Source organism: Macaca nemestrina, chromosome X, assembly GCF_043159975.1.
Source record: "Macaca nemestrina isolate mMacNem1 chromosome X, mMacNem.hap1, whole genome shotgun sequence".
Lineage (NCBI taxonomy): Eukaryota > Metazoa > Chordata > Mammalia > Primates > Cercopithecidae > Macaca > Macaca nemestrina.
This window is the reverse complement of record NC_092145.1, coordinates 158,040,906-158,063,440: the sequence shown is the minus strand read 5'-3', so window position 1 is coordinate 158,063,440 and position 22,535 is coordinate 158,040,906. Positions and strand designations below refer to the sequence as shown.

The 22,535-nt window shown below is 45.8% G+C and overlaps 1 protein-coding gene across 8 annotated transcripts in view; it reads left to right on the top strand.

Moving 5' to 3' along the window:
* The first annotated feature begins 408 nt into the window (after nucleotides 1-408).
* LOC105478068 (glycogenin 2) overlaps nucleotides 409-22,535 on the top strand; it is a 53,089-nt gene continuing 30,962 nt past the window's right edge. For 4 of the 8 annotated variants that reach the window (XM_071089220.1, XM_071089219.1, XM_071089216.1 and 1 more), the window contains exons 1-3: nucleotides 630-711; nucleotides 1,694-1,832; nucleotides 15,691-15,832. In XM_071089220.1, the coding sequence (XP_070945321.1) occupies nucleotides 1,826-1,832; nucleotides 15,691-15,832 (149 nt within the window). In that variant the 5' untranslated portion in view covers nucleotides 630-711; nucleotides 1,694-1,825. Of the gene's footprint in view, nucleotides 610-629; nucleotides 721-1,058; nucleotides 1,079-1,347; nucleotides 1,368-1,693; nucleotides 1,833-15,690; nucleotides 15,833-22,535 lie in introns of those variants that run through there. The other 4 variants (XM_011735038.3, XM_071089217.1, XM_011735041.3 and 1 more) reach the window with 4 other exon arrangements.

Sequence of the window (22,535 nt, the reverse complement as noted above, 5' to 3'; positions counted from 1 at the left end):
TGTACTCACGCATACATGCACTCACGCATACATGCACTCACGACATGCGTACAGCCAGTCACTCGCTCGCTATGCATTCAACAGCTGAGATCTGAAACACTCATTTATTCTCTCTTTCGTGCACTCATTCATTCATTCATTTATGCGTGCAAGTATGCGCACGTGCATTTTTTATGCATTCAACAAGATCGCGTATGAGCCCTGCCTTCTCCCTCTGGGAGGCTTCCAGAGCGGCCTCCACTCTGGCTGCGCGCTGGCCTTGGGCCCGGGGCCTTAAGTCATCGTAAACATTTACTTTGGGGCCGGCTGATTAAAGGTTAAATGTCCAAACCTAGAAACCGCCGACTGCCGAGGGGGCCGCGGCGGGCGAGAGGCGGGGCGCGGGCGTGGATCACAGCCCCTGGCAGTTCCCGGGTCTCTCTCCCCGGCAGCCGGGGCTGGGCACCAGGCGGCGCGCGGGCTTGCCGGCAGGGGCTGCAGGGCGGAGGAGAGGACCCGCGCCCGCGGGGGCTGGGCGGAGGCGGGGCCGGGCTTCCGGACAGAGGCCAATCGCTGCCCTCGGGGCCTCCAGCGCCGGCCCTGGGCCGAGGCAGGCAGAGCGCGGAAGAGGTGCGACGGGCTGTAGTGGGGTGAAGGGGACCGTGGGCAGTGGAGGGGGCCCGGGCGCGGCGGGGGGCCGGGGAGCGCAGAGACTGCCCGAACGCCTAGGAGGTCTGGCGGGTGGGTGGTGTACAGTGGGGCGGGGGCGGAACCCAGAGGCCGGGGCTGGGGGCTGGGGGAGGGGCGCCGGCCTGGAGTGCAGAGGAGGGGCGAGGGGCGCGGGGGGCTGGAGGTCAGAGGTTGGCCAAGCGCGAAGGAGGGGAGGGGTGCGGGGCGCGGGGGTAGGCCAGGGGCGCTTAGGGGTGAGTGCGCCGAGCCGGGGCACCGAGTACTGGGGAATACAGGCCGTCCAGGGCGCGGCGGGGCGTGGGGAGACGGAGGCTGCCCCAGTATGGAGGACAGACGGGGGCGGGGGCTTAGGGCTGGGAGGCTTGGGGTGGGGGACGCGGACCCAAGGCAGAGGCTGCGGGAGCGCGCGGTAAGGGAGAGGTGCAGGGCGTGGAGGGGCCTCGGGGGCGCTTGGGGAGGATGGGCTGCAGGCCGGGACGGGGAGGAGCGGCGGCGAGAGGCGCAGGGGTGGGCGGGGGCGGCACTGGGGTGACGGGTGAGGGGGCACCTGGCCAGGGTGCGCGGGCAGAGGCAGCCCAAGCTCGGAAGAGGTGCAGATACTAGGGTCCGGGAGCGCAGGGGTGGGCCGGGGAGTGGAGAGGGGTGACCAGGGGGCGCCAGCTGGAGTGGGGGATGAGGGTGCCCAGAACTCCAAGCAGGTGCGTGGGGCGGCGGGCAGCTGCTGACACCGCTGAGGTCGGGTGGTGTCCCAGGGACGGTGTCGTTGCTGGGCGCATGGGTGTTAAGAGGCAGCGGGGTCGCAGGTGACTGCGAGGAGGACAGGGGGTCAAGGGGCCCTTGACCAGAGGGCAGGAAGCTCACCTGGAGCGCCAAGGAGGAAGTGCGGGGCGTGGGGGTCGCGGGGGCGTCGTGGGAGGCCGGGGCCCCGTGGGGCGCAGGTGACATGGAGTGGGTAGGAGGCCGGGGGTGACACCGGCGGGGCCTGCAGCTGAGGGTGTCGAGACTGCCACGCTGTCGCCCCCAGGCCTGGAAATCGACGCGGATTCCTGGAGACGGCGCCTCTGCTCCGAGAGTTCGTTCGTGGCGAGGAAGTCCACCCACTGCTCCCGGGCGCAGTTCTGCCGGTCCGCGCCCTCTGCGCGCTGCGCGGCGGACCATGTCGGGTGAGTAGCTCAGGCTCCTTCAGTTCAGCCTGCCTATTCTTACTGGCTTGGGAGAGAGATTGGTCTGCACTGGGGAGAACCCCACGTTGACCGCAGGATTGCCCCAAACCCCGAGTCTCCCCCTCACGGCCTCGCCCAGGTCTCTCTCTGGGGCTGGAGGGAATGGCCAGTCCGAGGCTGCTGGAGACATCAGCCTCAGCTGCTGGGAGGGGGTGATTTACAGTAAGTGAAGGGGGCCTTGGGATTTCACCAGTTTCCTTTTGTAAAATGCAGTCCTGAAAGTTTCAATGGGCTTGTTTCTTGGGAATAGCATTGAACTGCCTGAGACTGTCACTGCCTGGAAGGCCGATGGGAAGAAGTCTGTTCTCCTGAAACGGCCCTAAAGCTCTGGGAAGAGGCTGCCTTGAGTTCTGAGAGTTCAGACCACCGGTTTAATTTCTGTTTCCAGTACAGATACAGGGATGGCCCAGCTTGGTGGCTCAGGCCTGTAATCGCAGCACTTTGGGAAGCTGAGGCAGGAGGACTGCTTGAGGCCAGGAGTTGGAGACCATCCTGGGCAACATAGGGAGACCACATCTCTAGGAAAAAAAATTTAAAATTTAGCTGGGCGTTGAGGCGACTGCCTGTAGTCCCAGCTACTAGGGAAGCTGAGGTGGGAGGGTCCTGAGCCCAGGAGTTCCACGTGGCAGTGAGCTATGATTGCACCACTGCACTCCAGCCTGGGTGACAGAGTGGGACCCCGTGTCTAAAAAACAACAACAACAACAAAATAAGAATCCAGGTTAATCCTCCTGCAGGCAAAGGGCTGGCTGGCAGGAATGGCAGGAAAGGCCTGCCCCCCAAGGACCGGTGAGCCCCATCTCCCAGCCCTTGGGTTTTGTGGACATCAGATAGACCAGTTGACTTAAGAGGCCTAGATATGTGAACATAAAGTGTAACCTCATCCCATAAGAAAGATACTGCTTCTATTTTTTATCATTAAATCATCAAGACACCTCCTTCTTGTACCAGATCACACTGGATCATTCATGAGTGCATTTTATGTATTTATTTTAAAATGTATACTTTTTAAAATTTTGTAGAGACAGGGTCTTGCTATGTTGCCCAGGCTGGTCTTGAACTTCTAGGCTCAAGCAGTCCTCCTCCTTTAGCCTCTCAAAGTGCTGGGTTTACAGGCATGAGCCACTGCGCCTGGCCATGAGTGCAATTTAAAACACACAAACAAAACAGATTACTTTTTTATTCAGAGGAGAGATTTGGTAAATCACAGAGATGCTTTTATCCTTTTTTTTCCCACTCTGGACTTAGAGAGGAAAATTGTCGGGGCAGGAATCTTAAGGATGTTTTCACGAGGTGTACTGGAAGCGTCTGTTCCAAGGAATGGTAGAAAAGATTCTCTGTTCTCGGGACGCGTTTGGAGCTCTCTGAAGTGAAAGCCACACGTTTCCCCAAGCCTGCTAGGGTCTGTATAATAGCAGCATTCAAGACAGACATTCGCATACATCTTGGTCAGCCTCGTGCCAGAAGAGAAGACTCGACTCTTTGCAGAAAACAAAAACCACCTTTGAGTAGAAAAGGGCTGAGAAGGAAGCTGCTAAGGTTATTTTGAGGGGTGATCAGAAGATTCCTTGAGTGGAGGGGGGCAAGCAAGGGGTAGAAAGAAACTGTTGTCACAGATTCATAAAATTCTCAGCCACTACAATCTCCAGGCTGGACCTGATTTTGTGACAGTGTCTCCTTTTTGTGGGCTGTAGTGCAGTGACAGGTTTTCTTGCTGTTTTTCCCCTCCGTGCTGTTGCTGAAAGTGTCCGCCGCAGAGGCACGTGGAGTGGAAACTCCCTCTTTGAATGCAGTAGCATTGGATAATTGTGGATGTTCTCTGGCGCCGCACCACGACTTGATCACCAGTTGTTTCTTCAAGGCAAGGCGATGTGGAAGCTAAGCACCTGTCAATCAATGTTTCATCTTCTGTTCTATTTCAATCCGCTGGTCTGTCTTTGCACTTTAGATGGGTTTTACAGTGTCCTGGATGGGAAGCGGCTAACCTTCAGGAGGTGCACATTTTTGCTCCAAAGCAAAAGTCTGAGTCTCGGATTCCTTGTTGCTGGAGAGAGCTCTTGTGCCAACTGGTGTTGTCTTGTCATTGTGTGACTGTGGTCAGAATTCCCACCACTCTAAACCAAAGAGAGAAACAGGGTATCCAGTAGTTCCATAAGACTCTCACTCTAAACGTGGCGCTGTCTGCATTCTCTTTTGGGTTTGAGATCAAGGTAGGTGTTGGCAGGGCTGGTTCCTCCTGAGGCCTCTCTCCTGGGCTTGGTCCTCACAGGATCTTCCCTCTGTATGTGTCTGTGTCCTAATCTCTTTTTTTTTTTTTGAGATGGAGTTTTGCTCTTGTTGCCCAGGCTGGAGTGCAATGGTACAATCTTGGCTCACTGCAACTTCTGCCTCTTGGGTTCAAGCGATTCTCCTGCCTTAGCCTCCCAAGTAGCTGGGATTACAGGCACCCACCACCATGCCCGGTTCATTTTTGTATTTTTAGTACAGATGGGTTTTCTCCATGTTGGTCAGGCTGGTTTCGAACTCCTACCTCAGGTGATCCACCTACTTTGGCCTCCCAAAGTGCTTGGATTACAGGCGTGAGCCACTGTGCTTGGCCTAATCTCCTCTTCTTATAAGGACACCAATCCTATTGGATCAGCGCCCACCCTAGCGACCTAATTTTATCTTAATCTCTTCTTTGAAGACCCCATCTCCAAATACAGTCACATTCCGAGGTCCTGGAGGTTATGACATTCATATATGAATTTTGGAGGTGCACAATTCAGCCCATAATAGGATAACTCATATATTTGAATAATACTGTGTTTTTCTGCTGGGGTTGCCATAACAAAGTCCCACAGACTGGGCGGCTTAAACAACAGACATTTACTCTCCCACCGTCCTGGAGGCTGGAAATCTGGGATCAGGGCGTGGGCAGGGCTGGTTCCTCCTGGCGCTTCTCGCCTTGGCTTGTAGATGTTAGATGTTGTCTTTCTCTATATCCTCACAAGGTCATCCCTCTGTGTGTGTCTGTATCCTCATCTCCTCTTGTTATGAGGCCAGCAGTGCTACTGGATCAGGGCCCACCCTAGTGACCTCATTTTACCGTAATCACCTCTTTAAAGACCCCATCTTCAAATACAGACACATTCAGAGGTCCTGTGGGTTAGGGTTTCATCCTAGGCGTTTCAGGATGGGTTATCATCTGTCTATAATACTCATTAATCGTAATGTTTTCCCTGAGGTCCCCATGAAGAGCTATAAAGCCAGCGCACGTGGTTATCAATCAATGATCACTCTGCCATTTCTCTTAGTTGTCGCTGAGATCCTCATGAAGAGATAAAAAACCAGCGCACATGGTTCTCAATCATTGATTACTTTGCCAGTTCGCTTAGTTGTCACTCACGTCCTGATGAACAGATAAAAAGGCAGCGCACACGGTTATCAATCATTGATCACTCTGTCATTTCTTTTAGTTGTCACTGAGATCCTCATGAAGGGGTAAAAACCAGTGCATGTGGTTATCAGTCATTGATCACTTTGCCAATTCTCTTAGTCGTCACTGATGCCCTCATGAAGAACTATAAAACCAGCACAGGTGGCGATCAATCACTGGTCACTTCGCCATTTCTCTGTGTTGTCTTCGGCACCTTGCTTTGGGCCAATTCACTTGCATCATCCTTTTCTCTAGACAGCCAGAGGGCCCTCCCTGGCCATGGAGAGGAGACCTTCTTACAGGTCTTGGAACCCTCAGATAGCTCCTCATAAGCCTCAGGATAATAGAAGAGGCTGCATATGACCTTGTGATCTGGGCCCTCTGACCTTTTCTCTTTCTGTGGGTCCTTGTTCTCCAGCTGCTGTTGCTATGCTGTGAGGATTCGTACTCCAGGAATGCAGCAGGCAACCTATCATCTCCACCTCTGGCCTTGGCTCATAGACTTTTTCTGCCGTTTCCTTCTTCGCCTTATTATTTTTAATTCAGTCTCCTATTGGAGGCAGGAGACAGTAGCTATTTTGAGGGCTTTTGTGGGTGTTGGAGTCAGAGGTGATCTCAGACATTTAATTGATTGATGAAGCCCAGGTTTACTTGTTTTGGAAGCACATTTCTGTGTTGGAAAGGGAATTAATGACAGTGCATAGGCATGCCCCATCTAGACACTCCTGGATGGATGGGAGCCATATACATTCTTGTTTATTGATCCATTGATTTCTTGATGGATAAGTTCTTCCTGGTCATTTATCCCTGAGCTTAGATGGTGCCCTTTGAAAAACTGCTGCCAGCCATAGGGCTTCCCTTGTGGTATTGAAACACCCATTTCTTAGGGCTGATGTGTCTCATGGAGCCGTGGGTGTCTGAAGACAGAGCTTGTACCTTGTCAGCTGCTGGGCCCAGCATCCAACAGATTCTCATGCATAGGGATTGCCTGGGAAGTGAATCCACAATGAACGTGTAATGCACTGAGAGCAGGTCATTAGGTCCACATAGACAGCTTCTGCCCCTTCACCTTCTCTGTCTTCTGCCTCCAGCTTCAATCCTTCACTCTTTCTCTAAGCAGTTGCCCTTGTGTGGGCAGCTTATGGCACAGTACTGTGGACTGGGGTAAGCAATGTCCCCCATAAAACTCATGTCCCCCCAGAAGCTGTGAATCGGACCTGTGAACCCAAAAGTATCTGAGACAGGTCTCGATCAATTTAGAAAGTTTATTTTGCCAAGGTTAAGGACATGCCCATGACACAGCCTCAGGAGGTCCTGACAACATGGGCCAAAGGTGGTTGGGGTACAGCTTGCTTTCACACATTTCAGAGAGACATGAGACATCAGTCAATACATGTAAGATATACATTGCTTTGATCTGAAAGGGTAGGACTACTTGAAGCAAGGGGATTGCAGGGGGTGGTGCCAGGTCATAGGTAGATTTTTAAATGTTCTGATTAGTCGAGAGAGTTATTATCAGTAGAAGAGAATGTCTGGGTTATGATAAGAGGTTGTGGAGACCAAGGTTTTATCACGCAGATGAAGCTCCAGGTAGCAGGCTTCAGAGAGAATAGATTGTAAACGTTTCTTATCAGACTTGAGGTCTGTGTTGATGTTTATGGTTGTCAGCTTTTCCTGAACTCCAAAATGGAGGAGGGTATGATGAGGCACGTGTGACTCTCTCCTCGTTATGGCCTGAACTCGTTTTTCAGGTTAACTTTGGAATGCCCTTGGCCATTTAGGTAGTTGTGAGGCCTAGAATTTTAGTTTAGATTTACAGACCTTATTTGGAAATAGGGTCTTTGTGGATGTAATTAGTTAAGCATCTCAAGATAAGATTATCCTGGAATATTTGGGTGGGCCCTAAATTCAATGACAGGTGTCCTTCTGAGAGATAGAAGAGACACGGACACAGAGGAGGTCATGTGGAGATGGAGGCAGAGGTTGGAGTGATGTGGCCACAAGCCCAGGGACATCTGGAGCCACCAGGAGCTAGAAGAGGCAGGAAGGAGCCTTCTCTGGAGTTTGATTTCAGAATCCTGGCCTCCAGAGCTGTAAGAGAGGAAATACATGTTCTTCAAGCCTCCCAGTGTGTGATACTTTCTCACAGCAGCCCCAGGAAACTCATTCGTGGGTTTGCCAGGGAAAGGAGTCAGCGATGAGCCCCCCAGTAAGCAAAATGAGCACAGCAGGTCAGATGGCACAAGAGACGAAGGGTCCTGTGTCATGGGAGGTGAGGGACTGATGAGAAGGGTCATCTTGGGGAGCAGAGTTTGCAGGAAGATCTCCGAGGGATGAGTGGTCTTTCCCACGGCCACCGTGTGCCTGGAAGGAAAGCGAGTTCCAGGCGAGTTAAGGGAGTGGTAGTAGCCCCATGGTAGTAGCACATATCATAGAATGTGCTTGAAGACCCAGAGGGGTTGAGCTGGACGTGGGGACCGAGTGTGGGGGATGCGATGACCAGCAGTCTGGGCCTGGCTTACATTTGCAGACAATGAGAAAACCGTTGGTGTTGGGTTGGCTTCCAGGGCAGCTGATGACTTTCGCTGTGTGTTGGGGGTAGAAAATGTGGTTTTTAAGGGCTGAGGAGACAGATAACAGGGACCAGAATGTACAGGGTGGAGCAGAGAATGCAAAGGAGGGAAGTTGTGGCTCAGGGTGGTTGATATAGAGACCCATTTTAAATGTTTTCTAGTCTGGTGTGGTGGCTGGCTCACACCTGTAATCCTGGCACTTTGGGAGGCCAGGACAGGAGGATTGCTTGAGGCCAGGAGTTTGAGACCAGCCTGGGTGACAGAGCAAGAGACCCCATCTCTACAGAAAAATTAAAAATAAATTAACCAGGTGTGGTGGTGAGCATCTGTAGTCCCAGCTACTCAGGAGGCCGAGGTAGGAGGATTGCTTGAGCCCAGGAGTTCCAGGCTTTAGTGAGCTGTGATGCTGCTGCTGCACTCCAGCCTGGATGACAGATAGAGCAAGATCCTGTCCAAAAAAAAAAAAAAAAAAAAAAAAAAAAAAAAAAAAGAAAAGGCCAAGCACAGAGGCACACCCAGCACTTTGGGAGGCTGAGGTGGTTAGATCGCCTGAGCCCAGGAGTTCGAGACCAGCCTGGGCAACATAACCTGTCTCTACAAAAAATATAAAAAATAGCTGGATGTAGTGGTGTGCACTTGTGGTCCCAGCTACTCAGGAGGCTGAGGTGGGAGGATTGCTTGCTCCCAGGAAGTCGAGGCTGCAGTGAGCTGAAATCATACCACTGCACTCCAGCCTGGGCAACAGAGGGAGATCTTGTCTCAAAAACCACCACCAGCACAACATAACCAAGAATCCCAACACTTTCTGTTGTGCCTCTCTGTTAAGATCTCAGGTTAATTATGCAAGAGTAGAATGTGGGATTGGAGGCAAGCGGACTTCTCCTTACCACAGAATTCATGTCATAAATGCCCCGCACAGACGAGGCTTCCGGGGCTCTTGGGGAGACCTAGGACGTGGGCAATAGGGATCTGAATCTACCTGGTGGAGCTCATGACCCAGGTCAGACGATGCCAAGTTTCATTTTATACATTCTCTGTTCTTCCTCTCCACTCCTTAAGAGCACAGGTCAGTACGTGGGATTGGAGACACTGGACTCTTCCTTACTGGGGTATGGGAGTTGGCACGGCAAATACTCTGCAAAGCTCGTTCTTGCAGGACCAAGCATCTAAATAGCAAGGTCTAACCTCAGTCATCTGTTTCTGGAGGAAAATCCCAAAGCCTGGCCTTTGGAGTGTAATTTAGCCCTCATTCTCAGATTCGGTGGTGAAGTTCAGAGGGGAACCAATCCCTCTAAGCATCTCGAAGATGGACAGAACAGTCAGCTCAGGAGGAAATCTCAAAACAACAGCCCCTCTCGGGAGTTCTCTTACCTTTGTCATTGTAGTTCCTAATGATGCACTCCTTTTCCTTTCTGTTCTTTAATTCACATGGTCCTTAAACATGGTTCCTCGGATTTCAATAATCTATACATTGAAGATTACAAAGAAATCTTAATATCGCCAATGAAAGGCCAAAAATTGTAAATGGCACTTTGTTTTCAGTTTGACATTATTTTGCTGATGATTCTTTTCATAATATATATGATTTGATTTATCTTATTTTTTACTTTAACATCTGCTTTGCAATTAAATACACACCCACCCACACATACCCACACACACATACACACACATTTTATTTTCAAAGACAGGGCTCTGCTCTGTCACCCAAGCTGGAGTGCAGTGGCACAATTTATCTCACTGCAGCCTCCAACTTCTGGGTCAAACAATCCTGCCGCTCAGCTTCCCAAGTAGCTGGGACTACAGGCATGTGCAAAAAATATATTTTTAAATTAAATGAATACAAATCCATTCTTAGTATGAAACGCATACTCAAATACCTGCCTGAGAAATGGTACATGGTAGATAACTGTGCAGCAGATGTGCTAATTGGCCTGGGTATAGAAATTTAGCTATTTGGTCTGGGTATACAATTTTAGGTTGAGGACCATTGTACTCAGAGGTTAGATATGGTGCTTTGTTTTAGTGTCCACTATTCACAATAAGAAGTCTCAGCCTCATCCTTCATAGGATTGACCTATATTTTTATTTTACTTTCATTTTCTTGGCATTTTCATGATGCTCTCCTTATCCTTGGTGCTTTTAAATTTTAGAAACATATTGTCAGGATAAGGACTGCTGATTTTCTTTCTTTCTCACTCTCTCTCCCTCTCCCCTCCTTCCCTCCCTCCCTCCCTCCCTCCCTCCCTCCCTCCCTCCCTTCCTTCCTTCCTTCCTTCCTTCCTTCCTCCCTCCCTCCCTCCCTCCCTCCCTTCCTCTCTCTCTTTCTTTCTTTTTTCTTTTTCTTTCTCTTTTGCTGCGTACTCTCTGGGCTTTTTAAATCTGAAGACTTTCTGCTATTGAGAACATTTCCTGTTTAATTTCTTTGAAATCTTTTCTTCTCTCTATTTTTTTTCTCTTCTCTTAATCTGAAATTCATGTTGGTGAACCTTTTGAATCAGTCCTGTAGGCTTCTAGCTTTCTGAAATTTTCCATTTGTCTCTTTATTCTACTTTCTGAGATTTCCTCAATGACATTTTCCAAACCTTCTGTTATTCTGTTTTCATTTCAGCAGATCACATTTTTTTTTTTTTTTTTTTTTTTTGAGATGGAGTCTCGCTCTGTCGCCTGGGCTGGAGTGCAGTGGCCAGATCTCAGCTCACTGCAAGCTCCGCCTCCCGGGTTTATGCCATTCTCCTGCCTCAGCCTCCCGAGTAGCTGGGACTACAGGCGCCCGCCACCTTGCCCGGCTAGTTTTTTGAATTTTTTTAGTAGAGACGGGGTTTCACCGTGTTAGCCAGGATGGTCTCGATCTCCTGACCTCGTGATCCGCCCGTCTCGGCCTCCCAAAGTGCTGGGATTACAGGCTTGAGCCACCACGCCCGGCCGCAGATCACATTTTTAACTTCTAATAACTATTTCTTATCCTTGAAGTGATCTTTTTTTTTGAGACAGAGTCTTGCTCTGTCTCCCAGGCTGGAGTACAGTGGCATGATCTCGGCTCACTGCAACCTCCGCCTCCTGGGTTCAAGAGATTCTCCTGCCTCAGCCTCCTGAGTACAGGGATTACAGGTGCCCACCACCATGCCTGGCTAATTTTTGTGTTTTTAGTAGAGACAGGATTTCACCATGTTGGTCAGGCTGGTCTCAAACTCCTGACCTTGTGATCCACCCACCTCAGCCTCCCAAAGTGCTAGGATTACAGGCATGAGCCACCATGCCCGGCTGCAGTGATCTTTTCTATAGCATTTGATTCTTGGTTTATAGATGTATCCCTCTCCCCCTAATCTTTTGAAAGATTAATTAGCACAGTCAGAATTTTTATGTCTGCCTGTCTGTTCCTTGAATTTCTATTCCATGAACTGTCTGGTATTTCTGGGGTTCTTCCCACTCTACCCCATAACTTTTCAGTTCTGTCTTTTGTGGTGAAGGTGTTTTTCAAGCACCTGGTAATTATATCTACATGTATAAAAATGAGGAATGTCAGTTGAGCTGTGCCCACTTGCAAGGGTTGCCAACTTGTCTGAATTTGTCAAGGTTATGTGAGAGGTTAGGAATTCCGCTTCTGTGTGGTGGTACTTATTTTTTTCTTGGGCTTCTTGTTTCCTTTAGAGTAGATCCTATTATCTGATTTTGCCCCTGGTGATGGGTATATTTGGCTTCTGAGAATTCTGCAGAGTTTCAGTGACTTCTCCAGTTTCTCTTATTGGCTGACAGTTTTCTCCTGTCTGCTTGTTGGTTTGGGGTTCATACTTGCCTTCCTTAGCACACTTTTTAGTTTGTTCTCCTTTTATCTCAGAAGGAAGGAAAGAGAAACTAGGAGCTCCCCATCCACCGTCTTTGCTTGGAAGATTCCCGGTTTACACTTTTAATTATGTGGTTGAAGTGATGAAAACGGATGGACCTTGAAAACATCATGCTGATGGAAAGAAGTCAGACACAAAAGGCCATATGGTGCTTGATTCCGTTTACATGAAATATGCAGAACAGGCAAATCTACAGAGATAAAAAGTGAATTGGTGGTTGTCAAGAGCTAGGGAAGGGAGAATGGGGAGATACTCCTTAATGAGTGCGGGGTCTCTTTTGAGATTAGATAGAGGTGGTGGGTGTACAACATTGTGATGAATTGTGTTCTTTACAACCGCGAATTTTATGTCATGTGAAATTTACTGTGATAAATAAAAAGGAAATATAAAATTCTTCCATTTTCAAAAGGTTACATAGTGTTTGATTCCATTTATAGGAAATATCCCAAATAGGAAGATAGAGATAGAAAGCAGACTCATGGTTGCCAGGGCTGGGAAGAGGGAATGGGGAGTGACTGTGTAATGGGTACAGGGCCTCCTTTTGGAGTGATGAAAATGTCCTCGGATTGCCTGGAGGTAGTGGTTGCACAACATTGCGCATGGACTAAATGCGAGTCGCTTGTGCGCTTTAAAATGGTTTGTTTTATGTTATGTTAATTTCCCATTAATTTTTTGAGAGTTTGCATGGAAAGGTGAAGCTCTAAACAGGTCGTATGTTTAGGTGTGGGGATACTCATTATGCTGCTTAGAAATTATGTTCACACTTAGGGCTCAACACTGGGGGTTCTACTTGGTAATTCTTTCTGCCTCCACACTCTTTCAAGATATGGATCAGAGAAACCCCATATCTTGGGGTGAGGACGGGGTAGGGGATTGGATCTCTGGCTCTGTTTTGGGCATTGTATGATTTTCGAGGTCTGTGGGTGAAGCTCACACAGTCCCTTTACCTTGGCAGCTCTGGGCTTTGCAGATGCCAGTCCAGAATGCCTGCTTCCTCTCCCATCTCTCTCCTCTGCTTAGAGACAAAAGAGCCTTACAGACAGCTGAACAGGTCCATGACCGCTACGCCTGTTCTTGGGAAGTAATTTTGATCAGAGCTCAGGCCTTTGGAAATGTCTAAAGGAGTAGTAATCACCATTATTATTTTAAAGCTAGTAACTAAGAAAACTATAGATTATAGATAATGTGGTAGAGATAATTTATAATCTATAGACTGTAGCTAGACAGGTAGATGATTGAAAGATTGATAGATATAAATAAGTAGATACAGAGAGGACACATACATGATAGGTAGATGATAGGTATGGATAGACGGATGGATAATAGAAAGATGATAGGTAGAGAGATGATGGAGACAGATAGATGGATGATAGACAGATGATAGATATAATGATAGATAAATAGATATAGATGATATATGACAGATGATAGAGATAGATGAATTAGCTAGATAGATAATAGAGATACATGGTAGTAAGATAGATAATAAATAATAGATGTGAAGAGGATTGGTAGATAGGTGGATGGATGGATGGATGGATAGATGATAGGTAGATGGATAGAGAGATGATAGATGGATGGATGGAAGGATAGATAGATAGATGAATAGCTGATAGAGATAGATAGATAGATGGAAGGGTGGATAGATAGATTATAGTAAGATAGATAATAAACAGATGTACAGAGAAATGGTAGATGATGGATGGATGGATGGATGGATAGATGGATAGATAGATTATAGATGGATGGATATATAGATGATAGATACATAAGGATAGATAGATAGACACATAGATAATGGATGGATATATGACAGATAGATGGATGGATGGGTAGATAGAAATAGATTATAGTAAGATAGATAATAAATAATAGATGTGCAGATAATTGGTAGATGATAGGTAGATGGATAGATGAATGGATGGATAGATAGATGATAGATAGGTAGATAGATAATATAGATATTATCCAATGATAGATAGATGATGGATGGATGGATAGACAGATGATAGATAAATAGATGAATGGATGGATGGACAGATGGGTGGATGGATGGATGGATGGATGATGGATAGATGGATAGACATGGACTGATGACAGGTATCTTTTGTTATACAGAATTAAGTTGTAAAGTTTGCTGTCTGTAATTCTCACTCCCAGTGGAGATGCCAGGAATTCTCGCTCTTTCTTTGTGCAAGGGTGGGGAGGAGGAGTCAACAGAAGCAGCTGTAACAGGCGCATTTTGGAATTTACCCCATTGGAATGTAAAGGTCAAGGAGGCAGCCCTGGGCCACACGTCTGGGACACTTGTGCTTGTTATATTTAGTGCGAATTGTGGGTTGACTTTGCTTGGAGTGCTGCTTCTGGGGAAGGCGCCATGGTTGCCTACGTGCTGAGCATTTTAATTTCCATAGACAGCACACTGGGCTGCACGCTGCATGGGACTTCTCGGCGTTGCTGGCTGCCCTCCTGACTGTTGTCTTTCCCCTGGCAACAGGGGCCTGCGTGCCCAAGAATCAAGTGGTTTAAAAGTCATTACCAAAGTTCACATCAGTCTTGCCCACAGAGACTTAAAACTGTCATAAATTATATCTGCTGTGAGAGTTCCGTCCTCTCATATTGAGGCATTAGGAAACTGAGCACATTCTGCCAAGTGAACAACATACTTTTCCTTTTGTTGTCTCTACCGCCTCACACATCCCTGAGTTGAACTTGAAGTCTTTGTAAGAAATGGTCTGTCCAGAATTTAAATAACATGTTTGGGTGCTGCTTTATGAAGCACGATCCTATCCTTTCCTTTCCTTTCCTTTCCTTTCCTTTCCTTTCCTTTCCTTTCCTTTCCTTTCCTTTCCTTTCCTTTCCTTTCTCTTTCCTTTCTCTTTCCTTTCTCTTTCCTTTCTCTTTCCTTTCTCTTTCCTTTCTCTTTCCTTTCTCTTTCCTTTCCTTCTTTCTTTCTTTCTTTTTTTTTTTTTTGACAGGGACTCACTCTGTTGTCCAGGTTGGAGTTCAGTGGTGTGATCATGGCTCTTTGCAGCCTTGACCTCCTGTACTCAAGCGATCCTCCTGCCTCAGCCTCCCAAGTAGCTAGGACTACAGGCGTGCACCACCTCGCCTGGCTAATTTTTTTTTTTTTTCAGTAGAGATGAGGTCTTGCTGTGTTTCCCAGGCTGGTTTCAAACTCCCAGGCTCAAATGATCCCCCTTCTTTGGCCCTAGCACTGGGATTACAGGCATGAGCCACTGCACCTAGCCTAGAGCACAGTTCTTTTGAGTGAGTTGGATTTTACATCTTTGCTGTAACTCAGGTCATCAAACCATCACTTCCACTTTTTACCTTTTGTTTTCACCTAAGATCTAAACACTTTGGGTGAGTTTTCAAGAGTCAAACACAACATAAAATAAGGGATAGTAGCTATGAGTTTCCATGGCATTGCAGCGTCAGGAAATGGGCATAGCAGTTGGGTTGACTTTGTCCTTCCTACTCCTCCTGTGGTTTGTTTTGTTTAGAATGAAAGGAAGCATGTATGTGAATTAGAATACTGAATATTCACTGCAAATCCTGATTTTCTTTTTTTTTTTTTTTGAGACAGGGTCTCACTCTGTCACCCAGGCTGGAGTACAGTGGTGCAATCATGGCTCACTGCAGCCTCAAACTCCCAGGCTCAAGTATCCTCCCACCTCAGCCTCCCGAGTAGCTGTAACTACAGGAATGCCACCACATCCAGCTAATTTTTGTATTTTTCACAGAGACAGAGTTTCACCATGTTGCCCAGGCTGGTCTCGAACTCCTGAGGTCGAGCAATTCACCTGCCTCAGCCTCCCAAACTGCCGGGATGACAGGTGTGAGCCATCACGTCTGGCTCAAGCCATGATTTGTGGGAGAGGAGAGGAGGTGACTATGGCCCCATCACCCCTGCTGTCCCTCAGGAGTGTAACTCTGGTGTTTTTTGTTGATTTTCACAGTGACTGATCAGGCTTTTGTCACACTGGCCACCAATGACATCTACTGCCAGGGCGCCCTGGTCCTGGGGCAGTCACTGAGGAGACACAGGCTGACGAGGAAGCTGGTGGTGTTGATCACTCCTCAGGTGTCCAGCCTGCTCAGGTAAGGCTCAGAGATGCGGCTTGTGCCCAGCTGGGTCCTATAGAAGGAGGGTCACCTCTCCCCCCAGAGGTCCTAGGAGTTATTCTGACGACTAACCGCCCTTCTTCACAGGCCTGGATGGCCGGCAATCATGATGGGCATCTGACATTTGTAACGAACCTTTGAATCATGTGAAAATAGGTGTGTGATCGGCTTCACAATACTTTAAAAAACAATGCTGGGTTTGGTTACAGTTCATTCTCCCAATCATGGAAATTGAAAACTCAATTTGTTTATTTGTTTTTGAGACAGGGTCTCGCTCTGTCACCCAGGCTGGAGTGCAGTGGTACCATCTCGGCTCACCGCAACCTCTCCCTCCCGGGCTCAAGCGATCTTCCCTCCTCAGCCTTCTAAGTAGCTGGGACCACAAGTATGTGCCCCCATGCTCGGCTATTTTTATTTTTATTTTTTGTATTTTTGGTAGAGACACAGTTTTTCCACGTTGCCTCGCTGATCTTGAACTCGTGGACTCACTCAGTCCACCTGGCTTGGCCTCCCAAAGTGCTGGGATTACAGGCATGAGCCACGGCACCTGGCCAAGGAGTCTTTTTTTATAATTTCCTTTTATAATTCCCTTTGTCTTTAATTCTCAAATAAAGAAAATACGTAAATAAATGCCTCTAATGAATAAAGCATAAGGCTTCTCTTAAATGTCATACATTATGTAAGCAATAATCTTTTTCTTTCATCAGCCATGGACCACTTAGAAAAACTGATTTTATATGAATGGGACGAGGAGGCATTTAATATGGCAGATGTAGCAGGAATTGAATGTCATATTATTTGACAATGAAATAATAAATCCGGACATTAATAGCTAAACTAAAAAGAGAACAAACAAAGAAAAAACCAACCAATGTGTCCTCAGACGTTTTAAACTAGGAGTACTCTCCTAAATAACTCAATCCAGGTAAAATGAAAGCTTGAATTATGTACTATTTCAGAAAATCACTGCAATGTGAGTGCTTCCTATACAAAGCAAAGAGAGCAACTACAGTGGTACAAGAAAGAAAATTCAAATCAGTGAAGACATTAGCCACTTCAAATAGATATATGTTTATATACATACGTGTGTGTATATATGTTTATATGCATACATGTGTATATGCATATACATACACGTGTATGTATGTATATATACATGTATATATTTATACGTGCATGCATATACATGTATGTATACATGTTCAAATATATATGTATATACATATAAAAATATATATTTGAACTGGATAATCTCATCGCTGATTTAAATTTAAAATATATATATACATATATATTTGAACTGGATAATTTCAAATATATATATTTCATATATACATATGAACTGGATAATTTCACTGATTTAAATGTAAAATATATACATACATATGTGTGTGTGTGTATATATATATATAAATTTATTTATTTATTTATTTATTTATTTAAATTTTTTGAGACAGAGTCTCACTCTGTCGTCCAGGTGGGAGTGCAATGGTGCGATCTTGGCTCAGTGCAACCTCCACCTCCCAGGTTCCAGTGATTCTCCAACCTCAGTGTTCTGAGTAGCTGGGATTACAGGCATCCAACATCACGCCCGGCTAATTTTTGTATTTTTAGTAGACACAAGGTTTCACCACATTGACCAGGCTGGTCTCAAACTCCTGACCTCAAGTGATCCACCCACCTCGGCCTCCCAAAGTGCTGGGATTACAGATGTGACTCACCTTGCCCAGCCCCAAATATTTTTAAAATAATAATTTAAAAAAGCAAACAGCATTAAAAAATTCATAAAGATAAAACGATAAAACTAATCATTGGGAACAAGAAACAAATTCAGGGATTAGATTAACAAATCTTCAGGGAGGCCAAGGTGGAAGGATTGCCTGAGGCCAGGAGTTTGAGACAGTCTGGGCAACATAGCAAGACTCTATCTCTACAGAAAATAAAAAGAGTTAGCCAGGTGTGGTTGTGCGCACCTGTAGTCCCAGCTACTCAGGAAGCTGAGGTGGGAGGATTGTTTGAGCCTAGAGGTTCGAGGCTGTAGTGAGCCGTGATTGCACCACTGCACTCCAGACTGGGCAACAGAGTGAGCTCTTCTCTCTAAAAATAAAAATAACAAATAAAAATGAATCTTTTATTTGAGAAAACATAAATGTGCAAAATTGAAATTAGAAAGAAGTCATTTGGAGGCAGTTTTAATATCGAATACAATATAGAACCCTTATGGTAATAACGTTGGGAGTATTGAAGAAGGGCTTGATCCTTCTCAGGGAATCAGTGAGATGTTGGTTGTTGTCATCAGGAGGAATAGAAACCTTCTGTTTGACAATAACTATGAGAAAAACTGAAAATGTTACCAAAGGCTTATCTTGTAGAAAGGCCCTGGTTTGGGCAATATTAAGGGAAGTTCTGTTAAATTGCTCATGATGAATTAATTTCCCTGCTACATAAGCTATCACCGAACCTAGCAAAAGATGAATATGTTCACTTATTTTAAGAAACTGATATAATCTTGACACCCAAACTTGATTTATAGGCTTGATTGTGTTTACATATGAATTGAGAAAGCCCTCAAATACAGGATGTTAATAAGGCAACTGTAGCCCTGTAGTAGAGAAAGAAATAGTGCTTGCCCTAAGAAAGCAAAGATAGGTTATTCTTTTAAAATCTGTTCATGTCATTCATCACATTAATATGTTAGAGAAAATCAATGATAAGATCCTTTTAAAATAAAAGCTAAGCATATAACAAAATGAATTCCAGGCTGGCCACGGTGGCTCATGCCTGTCATCCCAACCCTTTGGGAGGCTGAAGCAGGTGGATCACTTGAGGTCAGGAGTTCGAGACCAGCCTGGTCAACATGGTGAAGCCCCATCTCTACTAAAAATACCAAAAAAAAAAAAAAAAAAAAAAAGAAAAAATTAGCTGGGTGTGGTGACAGGCATCTGTAATCCCAGCTACTTGGGAGGCTGAGACAGGAGAATCATGTGAGTCCGGGAGGTTAAGGTTGCAATAAGCCGAGATGGCGCCACTGTGTTCCAGCCTGGGTGACAGAGCAAGACTCTGTCAAAAAAAAAAAAAAAAAAAAAAATCCACATAGATTATAAATATAGAGGTAAACATTTAAAACATAGAGAAATCTTATAAGAAAATAGATGGAAGTTTCTCAGTACTGCTGCTATCTGGGACTGGAGGGTTCCATGTGGTGGGGCGTCCTGTGCACTGTAGGGTGTTGAGCAGTGCCCCTGGGCTCCGCCCACCAGATGCCGACAGAAGTTGGCAGTTGTGACAACTAAAAATATCTCCACATATTGATGCAGGTGGATGTCTCATTCATCTGAAAGCTGGAAATGCTGTTGTAAATTACACAAGATGGAAGAGGACACCAGAGTTGCTGTGTCAGAGATACTATGTGTTAAAGTGGAAGATAAAACAACCTGAGGGACACATTGACAATATTATAACGGAGGGGTTCTTATTGTCCATCACATACGAAGAACTCTTAAAACACTTGAGGGGTTTGCACTGGCTCATCTCTAGCACGCTAGAAGCAAAGATAGACAGACAAATACAAAAATAGGTATTATCATGAACAACCGGCTGGGTGTGGTGCCTCACACCTCAAATCCCAGCACTTTGGGAGGCCGAGGTGGGCAGATCACTTGAGGTCAGGAGTTCGAGACCAGCCTGACCAATATGGTGAAACCCCGTCTTTACTAAAAATACAAAAAAACATTAGCTGGGCGTGGTGGTGCCTGTAATTCCAGCTACTCGGAAGGCTGAGGCAGGAGAATTGCTTGAACCTGGGAGGCGGAGGTTGCAGTGAGCCCAGATTGTGCCACTGCACTCCAGCCTGGTGGCAGCGAGACTCTGTCAAAAAAGAAGGAAAGAAAAAAAAGCTTGACTATATTAAGGTCCAAAAATGAATGCACCAGTGAGTGGAAAGGTATATAGCACATCCAGTGGGTTCCCTGTTTTATTTTAAAAGCCGGCGGGGGCAGGGGGATAGAAAAATGCTGTTAAAGAGTATAATTGAATTGCTTGTAACACAAAGTATACATGCTTGAGGGGATGGATACTACATCTTCCATCATGTCATTATTACTTGTTGCCTACCTGTATCAAGGTAGACTTAAGGTCTACTCAAGAGGAACTTTAAAATATTCAGAAGCAACATGGCAGAAATCGTGGGAAGGTTCAGTGCTGCAGGTTGGGTTGAGGTTTTGTAGGCCCTTTTATTATATATTTCATAGTCATGGGGAGAACTGAGGGATGGCGCTCGGCGGTGCTCAGGGCAGTAGAAGATGAGCAGTGAGCAATGACCATAAATGACCAGGAGTGTGGGTGGTGGGAGATCGTCCCTCACCCAGGCTGTGTGGTACAAGCGTGTTGTGGAGTGATCTTGTAGGGAAATCATGCCAGGAGCCTGCGTTTATTTTATTTTATTTTATTTATTTATTTATTTTTTTTGAGACGGAGTCTCGCTGTGTCGCCCAGGCTGGAGTGCAGTGGCCGGATCTCAGCTCACTGCAAGCTCTGCCTCCCGGGTTTTTACGCCATTCTCCTGCCTCAGCCTCCCGAGTAGCCGGGACTACAGGCGCCCGCCACCTCGCCCGGCTAGTTTTTTGTATTTTTTTAGTAGAGACGGGGTTTCACCGTGTTAGCCAGGATGGTCTCGAACTCCTGACCTCGTGATCCGCCCGTCTCGGCCTCCCAAACTGCTGGGATTACAGGCTTGAGCCACCGCGCCCGGCCGGAGCCTGCGTTTATAGCTTTAAACTAATGGTATTCATGAAACATAATTCGGCTTCCAGGAGTTTATTTTAGGAAAATGAACAGAGCTGAACAAAAGGATGTAAGGACATAAATGGCAGTGCCATTTGTAGCGAGGTGGAGTGCTGTTTCTCTTGCCCTCCCCATGGCCCGGATCTTTATGCAACTGCGGCGAAGATGCCATAAATTCCATAAATAACCGGGTCAAAAGCAGAGGGAGATTTGCTGAAGGAAGGGTACTTTTTCAGAGAAATAGTTACCTTGAATACAGAGCAGTGAAATCTTACAAATAAATGTCGAGTCCAAGAGAAATGCTAAACGATAGAAAAGGTCCGAGAGCTTCAATATCTGTCAAATAGGAGAGGAAAGAAAGAAGGAGAGAAAGAGAGAGAGAGAGAAAGAAAGAAAGAGAAAGGAAGGAAGGAAGGAAAGAAAGGAAGGAAGGAAAGAAGGAAGGAAGGAAGGGAGGGAGGAAGGGAGAGAAGTAACTCCTATTATATTTCAGCTCTGAGAAAAAGTTTAGATTGAGAGTGTTCCGGTTATTGAGCAGAGTGGATGAAGAAAGCTCAAATGTAGACACAAAGTGGTAAAATTTCAGAACAGCAAAAATGAAGAAAAATCCTAAATGCCTTTCTGTATCATTTTGGTTGAGATAACTGATGGCTCAAAATTCTGGTGCAAGATAACTTTGAAATGAAAGTTCTGTATTCAGCTTTAGTACTGTAATTTGAAAGCAAAACAAAGACTTTTCAAATTTGCAAACGTTAAAAATGTTATCCCTCAAAGACCTTTGAGGAAAAAGTTAGTTGATTGACTCCAGCAAAATGGAATGTAATCCAAGAAAGGCGAGAGTAGCCAAGCACAGTGGCTCATGCCTGTAACCACAGCATTTTGAGAGGCTGAGGGGGGAGGATCGCTTGAGTCCAAGAGTTCAAGACCAACCTGGACAACATAGTGAGGTCTCATCTCTACTGAAAAATTATTTTAAATTGCTGAGTGCAGTGGCACATGCCTGAAGTCCCAGCTACTCAGGAGGCTGAGGTGGGAGGATCACTTGAGCCCAGGAGACTGAAGCTGCAGTGAGCTGTGATTACACTACTGCACTCCAGCCTGGGTGACAGAGCAAGACCCTGTCTCAAAATAATAATAATAATAATAATAATAATAATAATAATAATAATAATAAAATAGAAGAGAGCACACAGGAAGCAGTGCTGAATAAATAAATGTATAAAACAGAGTTAAGTCTGAATGTGTTAGTGCATAGTTACGAAAATAATCTGAAATTAACATTTCACATGGGAGGTAATTGAAAGAGCAGAGCAGAAAGAGAGAATGAGCATATGTTCATGTTTTTGTTTCTTCTGGGAAGAAGACATAGGTAATGACTACCTTTATATGTCATAGAAAATATAAGGTTAAATATGTGTGCTGACAGTTGAAGGGTGGTTACCACCAGAAAACTAGAAAAGATTTGTACAAGTTTCAGAGCCTTAATGGGAAATGCATGGATTGAAGAAAACCTGATTCATGCAATCAGAGGTGGGTGGGAAAGAATTACACTGAAGAAGTAGAAAAGTCTGATATATGTAAAAAAGGGAAAATAATATGAAACGAAACTGCAGGACTCAATCCAAATATAACAGTGATCATAATAAACATGAATGGATTAAAGTTCCTTTTAAAAAAGGTAGACTTTCTGAATGGGAAAATAAACATAAAATCCAGACATATAGTAGTGCAGGAGGCAGCTTAATTAAAAACAAACAAAATGTTGAAAATAAATGGATGCATTTGATATCATTCTGTTCCACTATCCAATCTAAGTAATGGTCAATTGTTTTATAGATTGCTCTTCGGTTTTTTTTTTTTTTTTTTTTTTTGAGACAGAGTCTCACTCTATCCCCCA